Source organism: Lytechinus pictus, chromosome 7 (assembly GCF_037042905.1).
Source record: "Lytechinus pictus isolate F3 Inbred chromosome 7, Lp3.0, whole genome shotgun sequence".
NCBI lineage: Eukaryota > Metazoa > Echinodermata > Echinoidea > Temnopleuroida > Toxopneustidae > Lytechinus > Lytechinus pictus.
Genome location: NC_087251.1, coordinates 41057607 through 41076942, shown reverse-complemented (window position 1 = coordinate 41076942; position 19336 = coordinate 41057607). Strand labels below are relative to the sequence as shown.

The following is a 19336-nucleotide window of genomic DNA, read 5'->3' as shown; positions in this document are numbered from 1 at the left end:
CAAGGTGATTTCATATTTGGACCATTTTGTTTCCTCTTGGCACCGGCAACTTTGTAAATATAAAATATGCTGACTTAAGATAAATAATCAGTCTATTGGAAAATCTACATGATAGATTGACTGGGTATATCACTATAGCAGACAGGTATACTATCCCTATTCACATCAATACTAGGATTGAGTAAACTTTTACTAATTCTCTAGGCTAAGAAATGTTACTTAAATTATATTGCATTCATTATTTATTCAGTATGCCAAATCTAAGCTGAATTCTTACCATAAACCAATGTGACATCACATTGTTGCCGCCAAATACTGCACAATTAATACATCTCATCAAAGACACTATTTTATCATTTTGCACATACATCAAGCAGACTATTAAGCACATTTGCCAGCCAACGAGATTTCTAAATTCATTTGGCTTAATACTCCTCGAGAGGCATCTTAATTTTTGATAAAATTATGAATTAAATGTTATAAATAAAATTATGATATTAAATATTAAATTTATGCTAAATTCATGAATTGATACCAAAATCAGCTAATACCGGTATATAAACATTTTATCGGAGAGAAACATTCCAGGTAAGATAGCCCAGGCCCAGTGGAATACTGGTAACAATTACACATCCACAATATAATAAAGCACTACATGATTCAATATACATTGTCATACTAAATCATCTATTTCGTGACAAATTTCTAGCAAACATGAAATTTGATTATTATTCTGTGCCGAATCTAGATTCTGCACAAATACACAAGATTTCACTGGCTAACTATGTTTTAATATATATATTTTTTATGCTGTAGATAAAGGATGAATCAATTTACACATTACATATAAGACCACTGGTTTAACAAATTTAATTTATATATGCAATTTAACAATTGATAAGTACTCATACATACAAAATAGAATTTCACAACAAATTTTGTCACCGACAAATGAGATGAGGAAGAGTTTTTTTTTTAAATTAGCACACTATCTAGAATCTACATTGCATCTATTTAATATGCCAACAATATTATGTACTGTTTAATACTTCTAGATGATGCATTATCTTGCTATTAAACCATGCATCAAGTGATGTCAAACAAACTGCCTTATAAGCACACAAATCAGAATAAACAAGTTTTCATTGACCTCATCGGTGCATCAGAGATTGAATTAGAATACATAACTGAGTTAAAAGAAATTTGATTTTAATATGTAAATGAATTACTTTCCAGTGACACAAATGCTTTGAGCTACCTTGATTTTCCCTTCATAAATTAAACACACCAAATTTTACGGATGATTGCGATATATACAGATACACAAAAATGATTCATATATATTAGCTAGCACAGGCAAATTATTTTCACTGCACAATTACAAAGAGATGGTTGATGCACATGAAACCTCTTTATACTACATATGTCGTAAGTTACAGATATCTACACACATATATTGCAACTAGAAGATGATATTTACATAGTACACCAAATTTGTATTAATCAGCTTTATTTATATCAATTTTTATGTAAAAGGTATCTTAATTTTTTTGCCTATTTATGTATACTACCTCAGCAATGTAACATGGCTTTGAAATGCGGTAAAAAATTTAAACGCAAATCAAATATCAAGCGCAACTCCCGAATACGAGTGCTTTATTGGCTGAAAATCAAGTTGCGCAAGATTTTTTGAGTTGCGTTTGATCGCAACTCTTTCTTCAACAAGCCCAAGAAGTCACACAAGTTTCCAATATCATGTATTAGAATATGAAAAGTTATTACATTAACATTACCAATAAAAATTTCATTCGATTGTGTCTCCCTTTATTGATCACATGACAAACCCTGAAGACAAAATACATGTACTTGTCAAATCTGTTTCATCTAGAAGCACAGATTCTAGGCTCAATTAAGAATATTTTTTATTTCTGCCATTTTTTTTTCTATTCTGCCATCCACTAACAAGTTAGATTATTTTCTGTATGCTCAACATGATGCTAAAGGAATTGGAGTCACTTAGTTCCAATGTCTGAAATATAGACATTTCAAAAGCAAGTAACTCTCTATATTCCCACATTTTCGTCATATACTCAGAAACTCATTCCAAGGACTTACTTCCTTTTGTCAGTGGATGGCAGTATTTGTATCAAAGCTCAAACTGATTTCATTAGTATATGTACCTTGAGTAGAAGAAATTAACCAGTTGTCTCACGATGTAGCAAACGTAGTGTGAAAGCGACGTTTCGTCTGCAAGCTGCTAGACTTCGTCAGGCAATGAGCAAAGACGCTGCTGCGCACGGGTTATATAGCGTCGGGAGCTATTGTCTGGCTCCACTCGGGCGTGTACCTTCATTATAAATAATAAATCACTGAAGAATATTGTCAAACAATAATATCACACACAGTACTGAATTTCTTATCAATTAAAAAAACGACAAAAAGCCTAAACAGATTATTGATTGAAATATTAACATGATCAAATATGCACCAAATATTTAACTATTTCAGTTCTATGATTTAATTTGATTAATTCTGATTTACAATTTCCTGAGAAAAAAAAAAGCAAACCGCTCATAATGAATTATATTTACATCAGTAGTGAAATGGAAACATTATGGGAAAAGTACAGGGGAATATATGGAATGGGGATTATCATAATTCATTAATAAAATGCATCAACCAATTGAATCAACTATTATACTTTAATTGTCTAGGATTACATGAAAGGAAGTAAGATGACAAGTGCAAAAAGCAAAGATTTTAGGTACAAATACTCACTATGTGAAAATGTCATCTTTAAACAGCATATCTCAACATTACAAAGAAAATATGTAAAAATGTATGTTTTGAAGATGTATTCTATATGTATGTAGAAGAGTAAGATTTGTTCTGATCTTTAAATCATTTGGTATGAAATAAAGGTCCCTTTTTTATTCTCTGGAATAAAACTGAAAAGAAAGAAAAAAGGAATTTTGTCTATAGCCCATGCCATATGAACCATATTCTCTTTTTAGAAATGAATACCATTATGATGTCAAATGTTACGAAATTAAATTATGACATCAAATTAACAAAAATAAATTTATACATTCATTCAATTGGAAAATATTGGAGTTAATAACTAATCTTACATGTAGATAGAATCACCTTTGGTATATAGGGGCTTAATCTGTGCAGCTTTTAGTGTGTAATTAAAAAAAAAATAGTTTGATTGATTCAGGAAAACCAACATTTACAAACGAAGACATTAATACAATGGCACTTATCATCTCATTCAAATCTTACAATATCTAACAATATATTATACAAGTATTAATAGCATCAACCAAGAATCAATAAGTACCATAATATCGTAGTAGAATATATTTCAGTATATAATCAGAAAGAGCTAGTAGCAAGGCAGATATATTTAAGAAAGTACATATTCTTTACAACTTGATAAGAAAAAAAAAAGGAATAGACGTGTCAAAATATCAAGGCCACAAACCGTAAATGTATCTCTTGGTTTTGAGTTATGAAGAAAATTCATACGCACATTTCAGGAAGAAATATTTTGTAAGGAGGAATCTGGAATTCTTTTTTGTTATAATTCAAATGGAATGTAAATATTATTTGGCATTCTATCCTGCAAATCTATTAGCATGAAACATTTGAAATAAGTTTTAATGATATTGAACAGAAGCCTATTAATGATTGAAGACTCTGAGTCACATTTCAATAGGCTTGTGCAATCACTTTGGAGTATCGTGTCCAGTCAGCCAATCACGTAACTGACCATTCGAGAAAAAGGTCCCATAAATTCCTGAAAAGTCGGGTCCAGTTTACCCAATGCTTTGTGAAAATTATAAGGCAAATATACAAATGGTCAGGTAAACTAGACCCAACCTTTCGAGGAAATTAGGGGACCAAAAAGTGATGACACAGGCCTATTAATAACGTTTGGTTTTCTCTTCTATAAAGACACCATATTGTTGTTTATCAACCATCAATGGAATGAGTCAAAATATCATGGAGTCTTGATGAAAATCAGGAAGAAGCATTTCATAAAGAGGAATATTTTTTTTTAATGATAATTCAACTAGAATTATTTTCTGCAATCTCATTTACATAAAACACTTGAAATGCGTCTTAATCGTACATGAGAGAAGAACGATGATTGAAGACTCTCCGACTCACATATTTTTGTTTGCATTTCTCTCCTTTAAAGACACCGTATTGTTGTTTGTCAACCATCGGTTGAGATACTCTATGAAGAAAGATGAAAGTCACTAATAATTTTCATACCTTACCAGAAGTGACAGTGATTTATTTTTTCTTTTTGAAGATGCTACTGATAGAGATTGTTTTTTCTTTGCTTCCACCGGAGGGAGGAGATCGTCCTTTCAGATCAACCACCTGTATTGGAGGTGGGGGCTCAGCGGTTACTTTACCAACCCTTGGCTTCGGGGTTGTCATATCTTGGAAAGACCTTGGTGACCTTTGACCTCCACTCGCACGGCTTGAAGCTCCATTTGTAGATGAGGGAATGCCTGTAGAGGACTGTGACGTTCTGTTGGAAGGGGGCAAATTTTGTCCTTGAGGATCGAAGTTTGGGGGAGCGGGAGGCAGAGTTTGTGGTCTTGGTCCCAGTGGATGTCTGGAAGTCTTAATTGTTTCTTTAGATGAAGCAGATGACCCCGTCTCAGGCTGGGGAGGAAAGCAATAAGTAAGTACAAATATTCTGTTCTTGTGCATTTACTGGTCAAGGCATTCTTGTAAATCAGGTATATCACACATTTATCCTCAGGCTTTGTTTACTTCAGGTATATGATTAGACAACCACTATAATTAATTAATTTCGGCACGAAGATTTTTAAAAATACAAAAAACAATTATTTTTTTTTACTTGTATACTTGACGTTGAGAAACTGACATTGAAATGTCCATATCACACCAACTGAAGTAATAGGATGACAATTTAAACATATATACTAACTGCATTCTTCTCTTTATAACTGCAATATAACATTTGGTTCTCCAAAGATAATACTTTTTTACAATGATTGAATTTGCTCTCCTCTTCCTTGGCCGCTAACTGGATCACTGGGAGGGCTGCTACAAATTGTACTTGTATAATTATCTCTGTCACTTTTATTTAATTGGAATAATATCTTTGAACTTATATGAATGAGTTTTCAAGTGCTAAACCATGAAAAAAAATGAAAAATTGAAAAGTATTTGGGCATTTTGACTTCACTTAATTTGTGATATTACATCTGGGGTATATACCGGTACACATTTTCAACCAAAGAAAAGCTTGTAATTACAGAAATTCTGTGAATACTTATTTTCATCTCTGTCAGTTACAGAAAGCAAATAATAAGAAAGTGAGGTTAAGATCTATCTATGAGTTTGAACTTACTTGATTTCTAGATGAGTCTACAGATGGTGATATGTCAGGGTGACCTATGGTATGAAATGAAATTTTGTGAAATGCAATTGACAATGCAAATGAAATGATGTGCTCACATTTACTGCATCATGAGGCAAGAATGAATGAATGTACTGAGTATGAATAATACACACTTGGTTTAAACATAATGCACACGTGAAAGGTGTCATTAAAAGAGTTTTTGTTATTTCTCTTTAAGGAAAATATAAGCATGACAGACGCATGTTCTGACAATGATTTATCACATCACTACAAAGCAAAGCCAATGAAAGCAAAAAAAAAAAAATGTGAGAAATTAATTCATGACAATGTTTGATGAAAATCCAACTAAGAATAACATAAAATTGCTTTTATGATAAAAATATAGTAAGTTTTCGTGAACCATTGAAATTAATTTAAAAAAAATGAATTTAACACATAGCATATCGAGCAGCTGCTTGCATGTGACGTCACAAAATCACAACTTTAAATGTCATAACTTTGTTATTCATTGAGGGATTTCCATCAAACCTATCATTTTTCTCATTTTATTGAAAGCAACATGATGTCAAGATCGAATATCCCTTATATAAGAGCTTAATTTTCTCCCACCAACATAAATTATCCACTCCAACATTTCAACACAAAATTGACGCTAAGGTGTCAATTTGTCAATGAGCATAACAATAGAAATTGTTATGCGCATTAAGGAAAGTCACAACGAAAAAGTCAGCAACATTTCTTTTGTTGCAATGTGAAAAAGTACTGTGGTCAACTTACATTTTTTCAACAATTAGCAAAAATTAATGTTTGAAAAATCTATGACATCATTCAACAAACACGACTTCTGGATCAAAATGTCATGAGTTTGTCTCCAAAACTTTCGACAGAAATTTGAGACTTAAAGCTTATGAAGGCAAATGTAGGATTATTTTGCTTACCATGTCCCACACTGTAAATAAAACGGTTACTAAGCTTTGTCCTGTCATTATCTGAACAAGGCATTAATGAAAAGATTCACAACAAAGGAAGAATAAGATAACATTTGTCTTACGTAATAAATCATCAGCATCATCAAATTCTTGGTCATCAACAGGGTCACTATCATCGCTGTCCTGGAAAGCTAAATCATCATCATCAAGAGGATAGTCTTCATCAAGGAGATCATCTGAAAGTTGAAATATTTTTTTATCACAGAAAATTAATAACATTTGGAACATTTTGCACTCATTCAAGATTTAAAGACCAGTTACATATTAAATAAAGATTCGTCAACTATCAATTATTTACTAAGGATTGTTTATGATGGGAGGTATTTTGATAGTCAACTCATTCACAAAGTAAGAATTATTATACTACTGCAGCACAAAGCTGTCAAAGAATCAATTGTCTTGTGAAATGAGAAAAATAGGAACATACAAAAATGTAATAAATTTTAATCCATTAATTGGTATATTACTTTTGCCATGAATATAGAAGAAGTATTATGAAACCCGGCATTCTCTACAGGTGTGGTCTGAAATTCGAGTTTCGACTAGGGTTAAATCCAGGTTTCATTTTCATAATATCACCTAGGTTACCACCCATGTATTGAAATTCTATCTGAAGCATTGTTCTTTGAATTTCATCACATTGCAATAAAAGCAATAATGCATTTATCTTTCTCTCACCATTAACAAACAGTGTGCAATATAAATATTTTTGTTAACAATATCATCATCCAGGCATACGTTTGGGGATGTTTTTCTTGTCTGGTTTAATCCCTGTTTAACCTCACACTTGCTGCAATCTCCCTTACCCCCCCCCCCCATCCACTTCACATGAGTCAGTGTATCCTAGACTTAATCTTCCTACATGAACTCTCCTCCTTCGCTTGCTTCTTCCACGTTCTTGTTATTAAACCGTCTATTAATTCCTGAATGACAGCTTACCATCATTGACCCCCTCCTCCTCCTCCTCTTCGATAGAATTCTGTCTTATAATCTCGTCTATCTGGTCTGCTTCATCCTTCTTCATATCAGCCTCATCGGGGGCACCAAAGCTCTCCGGAAGCTCGTCATCAAACATGGTGATGCTTATCCTCGGGATCAGCATCCTCCTCCTGGATCGGAGTGACGCCTCTGCGGCCTCATCTAAATCTTCCTCTTCATCCTCCTTTGCAGCACCATCTGGTATCATCTTTCCTGTATTACCACTCTTCTCTGCATCATCATCATCATCACGCTTACTAGCACGCACACCAGTCTTTGTGGAGGTTAGAGGTGGTCTGAAGGGCTTGGGTGCAGGTTGCATTGGTTGCTTAGTAACAGATGAGGAAACAGCTTCCTGACTGGAGGTTTGCTTCGATGACACCAAGTCGGTTTGATCAAATTTGGAGCCAACAGACTGAGGCTTGCTTGCATTAACTTGTTGAATGCCTGACATTTCATCCAGCATGTCACTGATATTTTCATTTTGGAGAACCTGGAAGGAAAAAGAAACAAGAAATATGTCAATAACTAAAACTAATTTTTTATTAAGTTTAATGTTTTACTTGTATTTGGTGATCCAACCATACAGATTTTCCCACCCTTCATGTAAAGCAATTAATTTCACACATACATGTACTGATAATTTGCTGTTACTTCGTATAATTTTGTCTTATTTTGCTTTAAGTTCAATATATGAATATAATTAATTTACAGCTATCAAACCTAGTTAAATCAACATGTTCTAAATTGTCTTTCAGTGGCGGATCTATGATTTTGAAATATGTGCAAAAAAAGGGGGACAAATCTGAAAATAGGGGAGGGGGTGCAGAGGACAATAATCTGAGATATATATCTATTGATATATTCGTCCAATTACTAATTTCTCAAAATATAGAGGGAATGTGCATCCCTTGCACCCCACCGGGATCCGCCACAAAAGTGGCGGATAATAAATTTTGTATTAATTTGTAGCACATTCAGCACATAAAATGATGTAGGCTCCCATGTTCCTGGAAGAGCCATGGTGGAGTGGTTCTGACTCTCGCCCTGTAAACAGAGGGTCGTGTGTTCGAATCCCACCACGGTTTAGCGTCCTTCGGCAAGGCGTTAATCCACACTTTGCCACTCTCGACCCAGGTGCTAAATGGGTACCCGGTAGGATGTGAAAGTCATTTTTAGCTTGTCCAGTACTGCGTGCGCCCCAAGGGCATCTGACTGGAATACTCCCCAGGGAGTGGATGACTGCTTACATTCTGTGCCAAAATGACTGATTGAATCTGATGACAGGGTAATAATATATCTGTTAAGCGCAAGATCTGTGTTTATTAAGCGCTATATAAAAGCAGAATATTATTATTATTATTATTATTGTGCCTCTCTCATTGGTCAAAAGTCTTACATAAAATATCCATTTAACAAAAACATGAAGAAATAACTCACATTTTTTCTCTCTTCTTCCTCTACCTCTTCATCTTCTTCCTCTATTGTAAATTGACTGTTGAGAAGACCTCTGCCTTTAGGGGGAGCTCCCATCTTCTCCACCTTGTCAAATTCTCTTAGGACATCATCGAGGGTTGTGTGACCGCCATCGCGATTTGCCTCGGCCTAAATGTTCAGGATTAAAAGAAACGCATAAAAAATCACACCCCAAAGTGATACATCTGAACATAATATAATAAACTAATAAATTAATCAAACAAATGGACTTTGGGCAATCGGATTGCATATCAGGTACGTAGAAGGAGTGGCATAAGCCAATATTTTAGCATACAGATATTCTAAAAAATTTATTCAGCAAATCCACTAGTTGTCACATTGAATATTTTGGTTTTGTATGCTCCATATAAAGAAGTGTCCAGCATTTCAATCATATCTAGCTAGCGAATTGTATGAAAAGAAGCCACAGCTAAAAGTTCACCATACATAAGGGCAATTCCATATAATAATCAAATCTCTTTTTGACATTTGACCCCTATTTTACTTGATGAATTGCACAGGCCATGATATTTTACGAGAATTTCAACATCTCTGATGAACAAGAGAATAGAGAGAACCATTTCTGGAAGGTCCACACATAGGGGCCCGAATTCACAAAGGTGGTTTTGAAAACCCACGGTTGAGTCCATGGTTTATGCAGATTTCCTGTATAAATTACGCTTAATTTAGCGCGTATCTGGCGCGTGTATAAAAAATGTCAAATTCTGATGCGCGCTTTTGTCACAGTGCGCAAAATTGACGCCTGTTACCATGGTTAGATACGCCATTTTATTAATGAGTCCACTGTTTGAAGAGTGGACTCATGAATAAAAACAGTGGACTCATGAATAAAATAGCGTATCTAACCATGGTAACAGGCGTCAATTTGGCGCACTGTGACAAAAGCGCGCATCAGAATTGGACATTTTTTATACACGTGCCAGATACGCGCTAAATTAAGCGTAATTTATACAGGAAATCTGCATAAACCATGGACTCAACCGTGGGTTTTCAAAACCACCTTTGTGAATTCGGGCCAGGGGGTTGGACATACATATTTAATGGAACTGCCCATATTCAAGATAGTTTAATGAATTTAGGTGACCAAAGAAAACGAAGGTAAAAATGAAATTTCTCGAGCACGAAGACCACACCCAACGCAATTACCTTTGTCAGCCTTGTGAGGGCAGCAAACCTTTCCTCCTGCGCTTCGATCATCTTCTCAAAGTCTTCCTGTTTCTTCAACAGTTCTTCGATATCACAAGAATCATCCTATACAAGAAATAATCAGAATCAAATCACCTTGTATCATTACATACAGCAACTAGATTGATACGAGATAGGAAGTAAAGCAATACGAGAATTCACTTGAATAAAAACTCATTTGGTTTTTACAGAAGATTTGGTGCCATTGTACTATTCAATGGGCTGTTATAGCCCTTCAAATGGTACAATAAGGACCCTTGGTGGCTTTTGATGGATTTCAACACTATAGTCTTTGAGACTGTATTTATAAAGCAGGTGCAAACACAATAAACAAAGGACTCCTTAATCTCCTTTCAATTGAACACTTTCTAGGGTTTCTGTAAATCCCTCTTAAGATTTACTCAGCCATAAAATCTTTCAACAGAGATTTTATCTTTCCAGACAATATCCAAAAGAAACATTGCCTTCTTGGAGGGCAGAAATCCTCAACATTAATCACTTATTTGGTTTCTTCTTTTGATTATTATATCTCTGAACTCTTCTCTTTCTTCACTGTTACCACTGTCTCCCTTAAAGAGAGAGACTGTTGTGGTTTATCTTGCTTTTAAGAAGGCAAATTTATGAAACAAGAGGAGCGCCTCTGGCAGTCTCGCCTGCATTACGCGATTCAATATAGCAGCATTGCTGACTTTGAAAACGACTATAGAATAATCATTCACAAAAAAAACACCATTGATATGATGATAAAATACTATGTTCACTTACCCTAAATGACATTTGACCTTGATCGTGTGATCAAAGACTTGTGCAAAAGTTCATTGACCTTGTTTATGTGACCTGAAACTCATGCAGGATGTTCACTGATACTTGGTTACTCTTATGTCCAAGTTTCATGAACCAGATCCATGTACTTTCAGAATCATGATATTTAAAACATTTATCCTTGGTTAAGATTTTGTGTTGGTTCCCCCAACATAATCTAAGTTTTTTTTCTAAACCTAAATGACCTTTGATTATGGTCATATAACCTGAAACTATCACAGGATGTTCAACGATACTTGATTACTCTTATGTCCAAGTTTTATGAACTAGCTCCATAAAATTTTAAAGTTACGATGGAAATTCAACAAATACCCCTAACATGCCCAAATTACATTGACCCTAAATGACCTATGACCTTGGTCATGTGACCTGTAACTTGGGCAGGATGTTCAGTAATACTTGATTACCCTTATGTCTAAAAAAAAAAATTTGTTTTTTAATAATTTTTTTAAATGAACTTTGTCTGGGATCCTTTTGCAATCATAAATGGAATCAAATAAATCCATTTAAGCCAGCAAAAGTAAAACTCTTCATACATTTATGGTTATTGGTTGAAAACACAATTTGCATTGACTCTGTACACAAAATCACATTTTAAAGAAATTATTAGTCTGACATCCACTAAGAAAATGTTGCGTTATTTCAGCACCGTGTACCTTGATTGTTGCGAGTTTGATCTAAAAAGATGCAAGAGACTTGAAAATAAAAAGCCAGCGAGTGGTGCGGCCAAAAAATTTCTTGCGGTAGCGTCGCCAAGAAATCTATTGGGGGCTAAAAATATGACCCTGCCCCGCTCCTAGTTAACTTATGGTTTAGGACTTACCAAGAAGGACTGATCTTCAAGAATAGGATCTTTATCATTGAGCCAAGATTCTGCTCCTTCTAGATCTCTCTGTAACAGGAATGTATCTAGTTTGGCCTCATAGTTCTTTCTTCTCTCATCACATTTAGCATTTAAATTGATCCAGGCTTGGTCCAGTTGTTCTACTTTTGTTTCAACCTTGGGATAATTGTAGCCAAGACAAAAAAAGAAGAATTTCCATGAACATATGTAGACAAATAATTATTTTCCATCAATATATACATTCACAAATTTTACAGGCCATGCGGACCAGTAGGACAATTCTATTGTTAAATTTCATAAACTTAATATCATTCAAATATACAAATATACATAATACAACAGATACCCCCAATTTGGCCAGAGTTCATTGACCCTAAATGACCTTTGACCTTGGTCATGTGGCATGAAACTCAGGCAGGATGTTCAGTAATACTTGATTTGCCTTATGGCCAAGTTTCATGAACTAGGTTTATATACTTTTTAAGTTATGCTGTCATTTCAAAAACTTAACCTTCGGTTAAGATTTATTGTTGCCGCCGCCATCGGAAAAGCGGCGCCTATAGTCTCACTCTGCTATGCTGGTGAGACAAAATGTTATAAATTCTTTCTAGAATTCTTTTTTATAATATTATCATAATTACCTAAGGCTGTACAATATGTAATTCAAGCAATTTATTTGGAACAATTTATATGCCTGTTTGCTTATCACTCCTTCTGATTTCAGAGTGTTCACAAACTTAGCGAAGTAACCCTTGCTAAGCAATTATGACATAAATTATTACCGTGCAGTCGCGCATCATGCATGGCGCACACATACACTTACGCACAGAAATCTTGTGCTTGGTTTTGTGGCCGCATCGTGCATTATCTACAATGTGTTGGTTCATAAACTGGTTTCAGCCAGATTTCTCAGATACTGAAATTAGCAATCAAAATTGGCTCTTACTGCGCAAGTGCACTAGCAGCAATATGGCCAATATTGCCCTCTATTTTGTACAGTATTCCTATAGGCAAAGCCTTGAGAGGGCAACATGGCAAATGTTTACTCCGTTGGTCTTGGATTGAAAGTAGTGAGCAATATATCATATTTATCTATCTGCTAAAATGCCTTGTATAGGTAAAAATTAATCATATACTAATGAACTTACTTCCTTGGCTAAAAAGTGATCATCCTCAATGAGTTTGTTACCAGCTTCAATGAACTGAGCAATGTTGGTAGCATGAAGGGATATTTCTAGTTGATGTTCAGAGTGTTTGTTGAGTAGAGCTTCGGCGCTGCTTACATCATGGGGCGTCTCGTCTGACGAAAGCAAGGCATTCATCTCATTGATCCATGTACTAGAAAGAAATGAGATATGGGATTACAGATTTCTAATATGTGAGTTACTACAATGATAGATAAAGTAAACAGCCCAAGAGCATGGCGAACAGCCGTTCACAACGAGTGGCAAAGTATGCGAAGCCAACAGAACTGCAGTGGTTGTAGAATACAGACAGGCTGGGAAGACAAGGACTACCAACCCTGCACCACCTGCAAGCATTCCCTGTCCCCACTGCCAGACTATTTAGGGCACGGTTTGGCCTGATTAGCTATCTGTGGACCACACCTTGCCTAATTATTCCAAATTCAAGTAGAACAATACAATTATACCAGATGAAACTTATAAATACACAATTTTTCCTGCGTGCGCGCAGCATCTCCCTATGCATGCACTATCCCAAGATCATCACGCAAATAGGTGTCCATTTCCTCTCATGAGCCTGAACGCAAGACATGTTGCCACGCAAGGCGAGGGGTCGGTGGGAGGGTTCAAATGAGTATATCCAGTTATCTCGTAAATAAAAAAATCATGGTAAGTATTTTCATAATTTACATCAATAACTGGGATATACTCATTTGATTTGCTAGACCAACACGGATTCAACGTGAAGGGAGGCATGTCTAGACTAAGAAAGTGCGTACAAAAATAGGGAGATGAAGACACGAAAGGCCGCTGCCTTAAGGACAGAGGAGGCAAATAAGGCCTCATGTGAAGAAAGGTCCTTAAGAACAAGGAATTAGAAGAGCGCCAAAAAGGCGGTCCTCAAGATGTCGTATACGACGATTCCATAGAAAGAGCCCAAGAAGAATGATACTATAGTATCATGGGCCCTCGGCCTAGTGTCAGAAGGAGAACATCATCACCAACTGACTTGATCGTTTCAACAATCCAGCGTGAAAAGATGTCTCGAGAAGCTGCCGCAAACGGCTCGCGCGACAAAACAACCAACTGCACAGAGTTGGGAATTGTCTGAAGAATGGCAAACAAAGACGAGGGTTAGAAGTCACACCTTATCTAAGCCAATCCCGGCAACGGTCCGGGAGCGATGCAGAAGTATGCAAAGCTTTGTACTGTAAATGGTTATATATAAACAGATACAGGAGGGATCTCGACTGATAGACAGACAAAAGATACCCTGAATACCGACCCCAGAGGGAGTTAGTCAAGCGTCAAGAACGACCGACAGGTGCCATGACCGACTAAGCCATACAAGCTCAACGTTTGAGAAGAACTCAAGAGGTTGTAAGATTCGGATTGAAGGTATTAATCATCCGTAATCGGAGGGATGATAATTGCCGATGATCAAAAAACGATCCGATTTTGTTGAAAATTTCGACAAGAATCGTGATCGGAAGACTGAAACTTGTACGGTTCAGTAAGTGATCAATCAATCAATCTGAGAAGGCGACAGCGGAGCTAATAAAAAGCCACGGTCAAGTCACCGGCTTAATAATTTAAGCCAAGCCGCAACCATGCAAACGTAAGGAATGCGAGATATCTCAGAAGCCCCCGCGTGGGAGAAAGCGCCCAGAATTCGATATCTGTCTCAAATGCGTGAGGGCAGAACATCTGCAGAATTCTGATAGAGAGCTGTGGCAGGACGTTTCCAGCGGTCCGATAAGGACATGGAACGACAGAGAGTAAGGTTGAAGTAAACCACTCGTAAGGCAGTCAATGTGTCGAGAAAAGCGACTGAGTGCCATCCTGTTAATAAGAAAATGCCACGGACCTGCTGTCTATGTAGAATAGAACAGTCTGGTCAAAACAGCTCAAACGGGCGTGTCGGAGAAAAAACGCGGCACGCATCACGACATAATAAGTGTGATAGACAGAGCGATCGAGAGAGGACCCCGGATCCCCTTTCTCCCGTACTAAATAAAACACCCGCCCGAGGGTGCAGTGCCCGCGGCGGGAGAGGTGGGCGGTGGTTTGGCTGAAGCCGCCATCGCCGAGAGGGCCCGTAAGGCTAGGCTGCGATGGATGTCCGCTGAGCGGAGCAATCCCTAGTCGCAGCAAGCGTACGCCAGAAGTGAGCTGGCGAACAATGTCTCTGTCATGATCTTACGTGTAAACGATGATCAAGAGATGTCGGTCAAGATGTTCTGAACCAACAGACAACGCCAGACATGATACCTCAACAGTTACGTTCCCGACGGAATTGAGTGAGGTAACAACGGCCCTGTCCTATCAAGGTTGTTTACGAAAACAGCCACAAGGCCTGGTTTCTCTGGTGATTGCAAGGGCAAGCACCGCCGGTGCCCGTTGCGACAGCATGGAACAGTCCGATATCGGTAAGATAAGGAGTTCCGAGAAGCTGCGGGGGGCGGCAAAAATGACGCCCTAAGCAACGGGGGATGAGAATCTAAGCTTCTAAAAAGAAGAACTCCAGTGAAGTAAATCACTTTCATGGAGGGACTCATCCACAGTCGGCCCGAGAGAAAGCGGGTCGTGGTGATCGTGGTTAGACAGGCATAAGTATACATACACACACGCATACATTTTATACATAAATGTATATCCACCACGATTACATCATCCTCGGTCACGCAGTGACCATGGCCACATACATAGCATGGAAGGAGGATGAAAGCAGCCTGCGAGGCGACTCAAGTGTGCCGAGTGAAAAAGCTTCTAAAAAGAAGACAACTCGACACACGGGCACGGTAAATGCATCGACCGTAGCCCACTCCACACGAGGAAGCGGCGGAGACGCCCGCAAGCTTGACCCACATAGAGGGCAGTCTATCGGATAGACTGTTTGAGCTCGACCGATGGCCTGGTGGCGGACAGTTTGGTGTGAACTCGCCGACCCGGCACGGTGGGTGCGCCCAGGAAGTAGGCATAGAAATGCCGACAGAAAAAACCTGGGGCTTGAAACAAGCCTGAACGCACGTACACAGCCGACAATCTAAAGAGATATATGGCTGTTTCTTTCCACCGAGATGATGCTTACCCGACCGGGAAAGACTCGGGGAACAAGTTGTGAATGTCAACAGGAGGGGTATCTGGCATATAAATAGCCGATTCCCTCCGGGCGTTCGGTGCGGGTGCTGCCGGCGGGGTCCGGGGGGGCGACCGATGATGGCAGCTCGGGCAGGGCTCGCACGAGCCGTCCGAATACGAGACAAACAGGTGACAAAATAACCATAATGCACCGGGTGGTGAAGGCATAGCGATTATTAAGTATAGGAGAACTATTAATCGCCTTGACATTCAGATCCGATATTTCTGCTCATAAGCTCGGCAGAGCTACGAGATAGTGAGACATACCGCTGAGCAGTGATGGTGCTAATATTGGAGTCGCCCTCACTACAGCGGCGATCGCTGGAGGTCGGGTGTCTGTACTAGCCCTGACTCTAACCTTACAAGGAAGAGAAGGAGTTAAAAGTAAAGACAGGGCACCCTTACTTTCGTATAGAAAGTGAGGTTCAGGCCAAAAGCTGACGGTCCCGTCGCCTGGGCGGACGGTCCACGGGCGTGATATGTTGCCCTCTCAAAAACAGCCAAACGTTCTCATGAGAGAAGGAAGGCATGTGGTATGTTAGAAATTCTTACCTCCAATCTACAGGCCCGCCTAGGGGGTAGAATGGAGAGAGTTACCGCTGAAAGAGCCGTTGCCGTAAGCGATGCCCGGTCAAACTGTGAAGCTTGACGTAGAGGGCGAATTCGGGAGTACCTGCATATTAATGGGGGATACCCATGCGGGTGAACTCACCGACAGCTTCCCGGAGTGAGGGCTGGCGGGAGAAACTCAATCCGCTCAATGCCCGACACCGGCAATAAGACCGACAGAAAGCAGCCAAGCGGCTGCAGCGTCCAACCAGCGACATACGGGGGCTTGCCGACTTGCTGGGTGAGACCCATACGTCAGCAGCACCTGTGCATATCGTGAAAACACCCGTGCGGGTGAAAGGGCCGGCAATTTCAAAGAAAAGGGCCTGGCCATCGGCACAAGAATTAGAGAGAAAAGGTCTGCCCGCGAAGCGGGGTTAGCAACCTAGAATTTCTTCTTCTTCCTCTTCTATGCGGCCCCCGCCGGGGGGCAGAATAGGGCACAAGAGACAGGGGGAACGTGATATCTCGCATGAGAAAAATCACCCAAATCTGATCAAGCCGTTTAGGCACATGAACGCTAATTCCACGGTTCCACCTTTAAGGGCACGTGAACGTGATTCCACGGTTCCACCCTAATCAGATAATCGTGAGATTGACGGAGTCGAGCGCACGTGTCTCTAGCGACTAGGGGCTGGTAGCCCTTTGCTAATGCTCCCTGAAGGAGACTGACAAAGCATCAAGCCTAGTCTGTGCCGGGAAAAGAGTCCCATGCTCTTAACCCGGACTTGTTGGACCCGATAGCCGGTGGGTAAAGCAGCCCTGGAGGAGTGAAGTTTTCTATACTAGTACAACACTCCCCAAAATAGGTTCAGGTCCCGTCGAGGGAGCCTTGGCTATCACCTTTCAGGCACGTGGCCGCTGCGCCACAGTTTCACCCTAAAACACTCGGCACGTGGGCGCGGTTCCACGGTTCCACCCTCTTGGGCACGTGGACGCAACTCTACGGTTCCACCCTCCTTTTTAGAGCCCATCGCAAAGGGTCTCACTCTCTTGCCCTCATACTCACCGCCGCTGATCACAGGAACAAAATACCATGTCTGGTTTTCTCCCAGCGGCAGGTTTCGAGTCATCAGGAGATGAGTCAAAAGAGCTCATCTACCTGGTAAGTTCTTAGCCTGAAAGAACAAAAGGAGGGTCGAAAACAGAGAGGGGGCGGAGGGGTGGGTGGGCAAGAAAGGTGACAAGCAAGATCCTTTTCAGAAAATATTAATAATAAAATTAATAACTTCGGAAAGAACAGGACCGACTTCTTAAACATGAGATCAAACAAAGTTAAGAAGCTGAAGTGAGAAAAAAAAACTAAAGTTTTTTTTTTTTTTTTTTTTTTTTTCAATTACACGTATACATGACGTGAATTAATTAAAAACAGAAACGTCTAAGTCCTAAGTCCAAGGACGAAGAGCAGGATCAGCTAAGAAAAAAAAAAGGTTTTTTTTTTTTTTTTTTGGACAAGGGTCAAAAGAAATAAGTAAAGTAAGTAAAGGAGCTGATCTGAAAGGAAAAAGTAAAAACTTACTTCCTTTAAACTGGAAAGCCGAAAACTCATTAGCGAAAACTTTTTTAAAGGACGCTAATAGAGAACAGGGGGGCTTCCCAAAAAATTTAAGAGAAAATTTTTTTTAAAGACAATAAGTCTAAAAAAAAAATTTCAATACAAAAATAATTATTAAAATTAATTAATAATTAAACAATTAACCAATTGGTTAATTAAACAATTAATTAATTCATTAATTAATCAATCAATCAATTAATCAAACAAGGACAAAAGATTGACTGAGACAATCAACCGACTCACAAAAGAACAAGTTGAAAACAAGTTTGAGAACAAACAAGGACGACGCTCCTACCTGTCTCATAGCCTAAGCTGTGGAGAGGAAATAAAATCAATTCAATTCAAGACGAGGCAAAGGAGCAAGTCAAGAATAATAAAGAATTAAAAAGGATTATAAAGGAAGCGTCGTATCAATGCCTGTGGCACGCAGGAGGAGTGCGCGGAGCTACGGGAAAGGGAAGCGGAAGCAACCCGTCTGTGAGAAAACGAAACTGACGGTTCGGAACTCACAAGTTTATTTAAGAAAAACGTGAATAATAACACGAAAGCTCCATGCAGTAGGATATAAATGAAATCAATCTAAAGCCGAAAGGCAAATGATTGAAATATGCTGTAAATACATAGATAAATATGTAAACAACAGACACTTTTAAGAAGTAAAGTGGGAGTGTACTTAGCTAACGTCTGATCACGGCGGCAGGCGAAAGTAAGAGGAAATGGACGCCTATTTGCGTGATGATCTTGGGATAGTGCGTGCGTAGGGAGATGCTGCGCGCGCGCAGGAAAAATTGTGTACTTTTATTCGGCGTGCAAGTTAATCGTAATGAACTAGCAAATCAAATGAGTATATCCCAGTTATTGATGTAAATAATGCTTTTCTGCTTGTCTACAGAGGTTTCACTACATTTGTGAAGAAGTACTTTCTTTGGCCAACATTTTCTCAAACCAGCAAAGTGAAGAGTCTCCAATATTGGGAGGGGGGGGGGAGGAATTTGTTTTATTTCAGCACAACACAACGTACAGATTTCCAAACAATTTCTCTCAAATTAATCTAAATGATTCACAACCAATCCCTAAATCAAAGCACGGTCATAAGACAATAATGAGGAGTGTCCTTAC

The 19336-nt window shown here is 38.6% G+C and overlaps 1 protein-coding gene across 4 annotated transcripts in view; it reads right to left on the bottom strand.

The window, feature by feature from the left end:
* Positions 1-674: 674 nt before the first annotated feature.
* LOC129264214 (spectrin beta chain, non-erythrocytic 5-like) overlaps positions 675-19336 on the bottom strand; it is a 125180-nt gene continuing 106518 nt past the window's right edge. For 2 of the 4 annotated variants that reach the window (XM_064102689.1, XM_064102690.1), the window contains 8 exons: positions 12877-13066; positions 11708-11884; positions 10024-10128; positions 8821-8985; positions 7342-7873; positions 6465-6578; positions 5402-5445; positions 675-4686 (listed from right to left, as the gene is read on the bottom strand). In XM_064102689.1, coding sequence (XP_063958759.1) covers positions 4306-4686; positions 5402-5445; positions 6465-6578; positions 7342-7873; positions 8821-8985; positions 10024-10128; positions 11708-11884; positions 12877-13066 — 1708 coding nt within the window. In that variant the 3' untranslated portion in view covers positions 675-4305. The remainder of the gene's footprint in view (positions 4687-5401; positions 5446-6464; positions 6579-7341; positions 7874-8820; positions 8986-10023; positions 10129-11707; positions 11885-12876; positions 13067-19336) is intronic. The other 2 variants (XR_010294223.1, XR_010294224.1) reach the window with 2 other exon arrangements.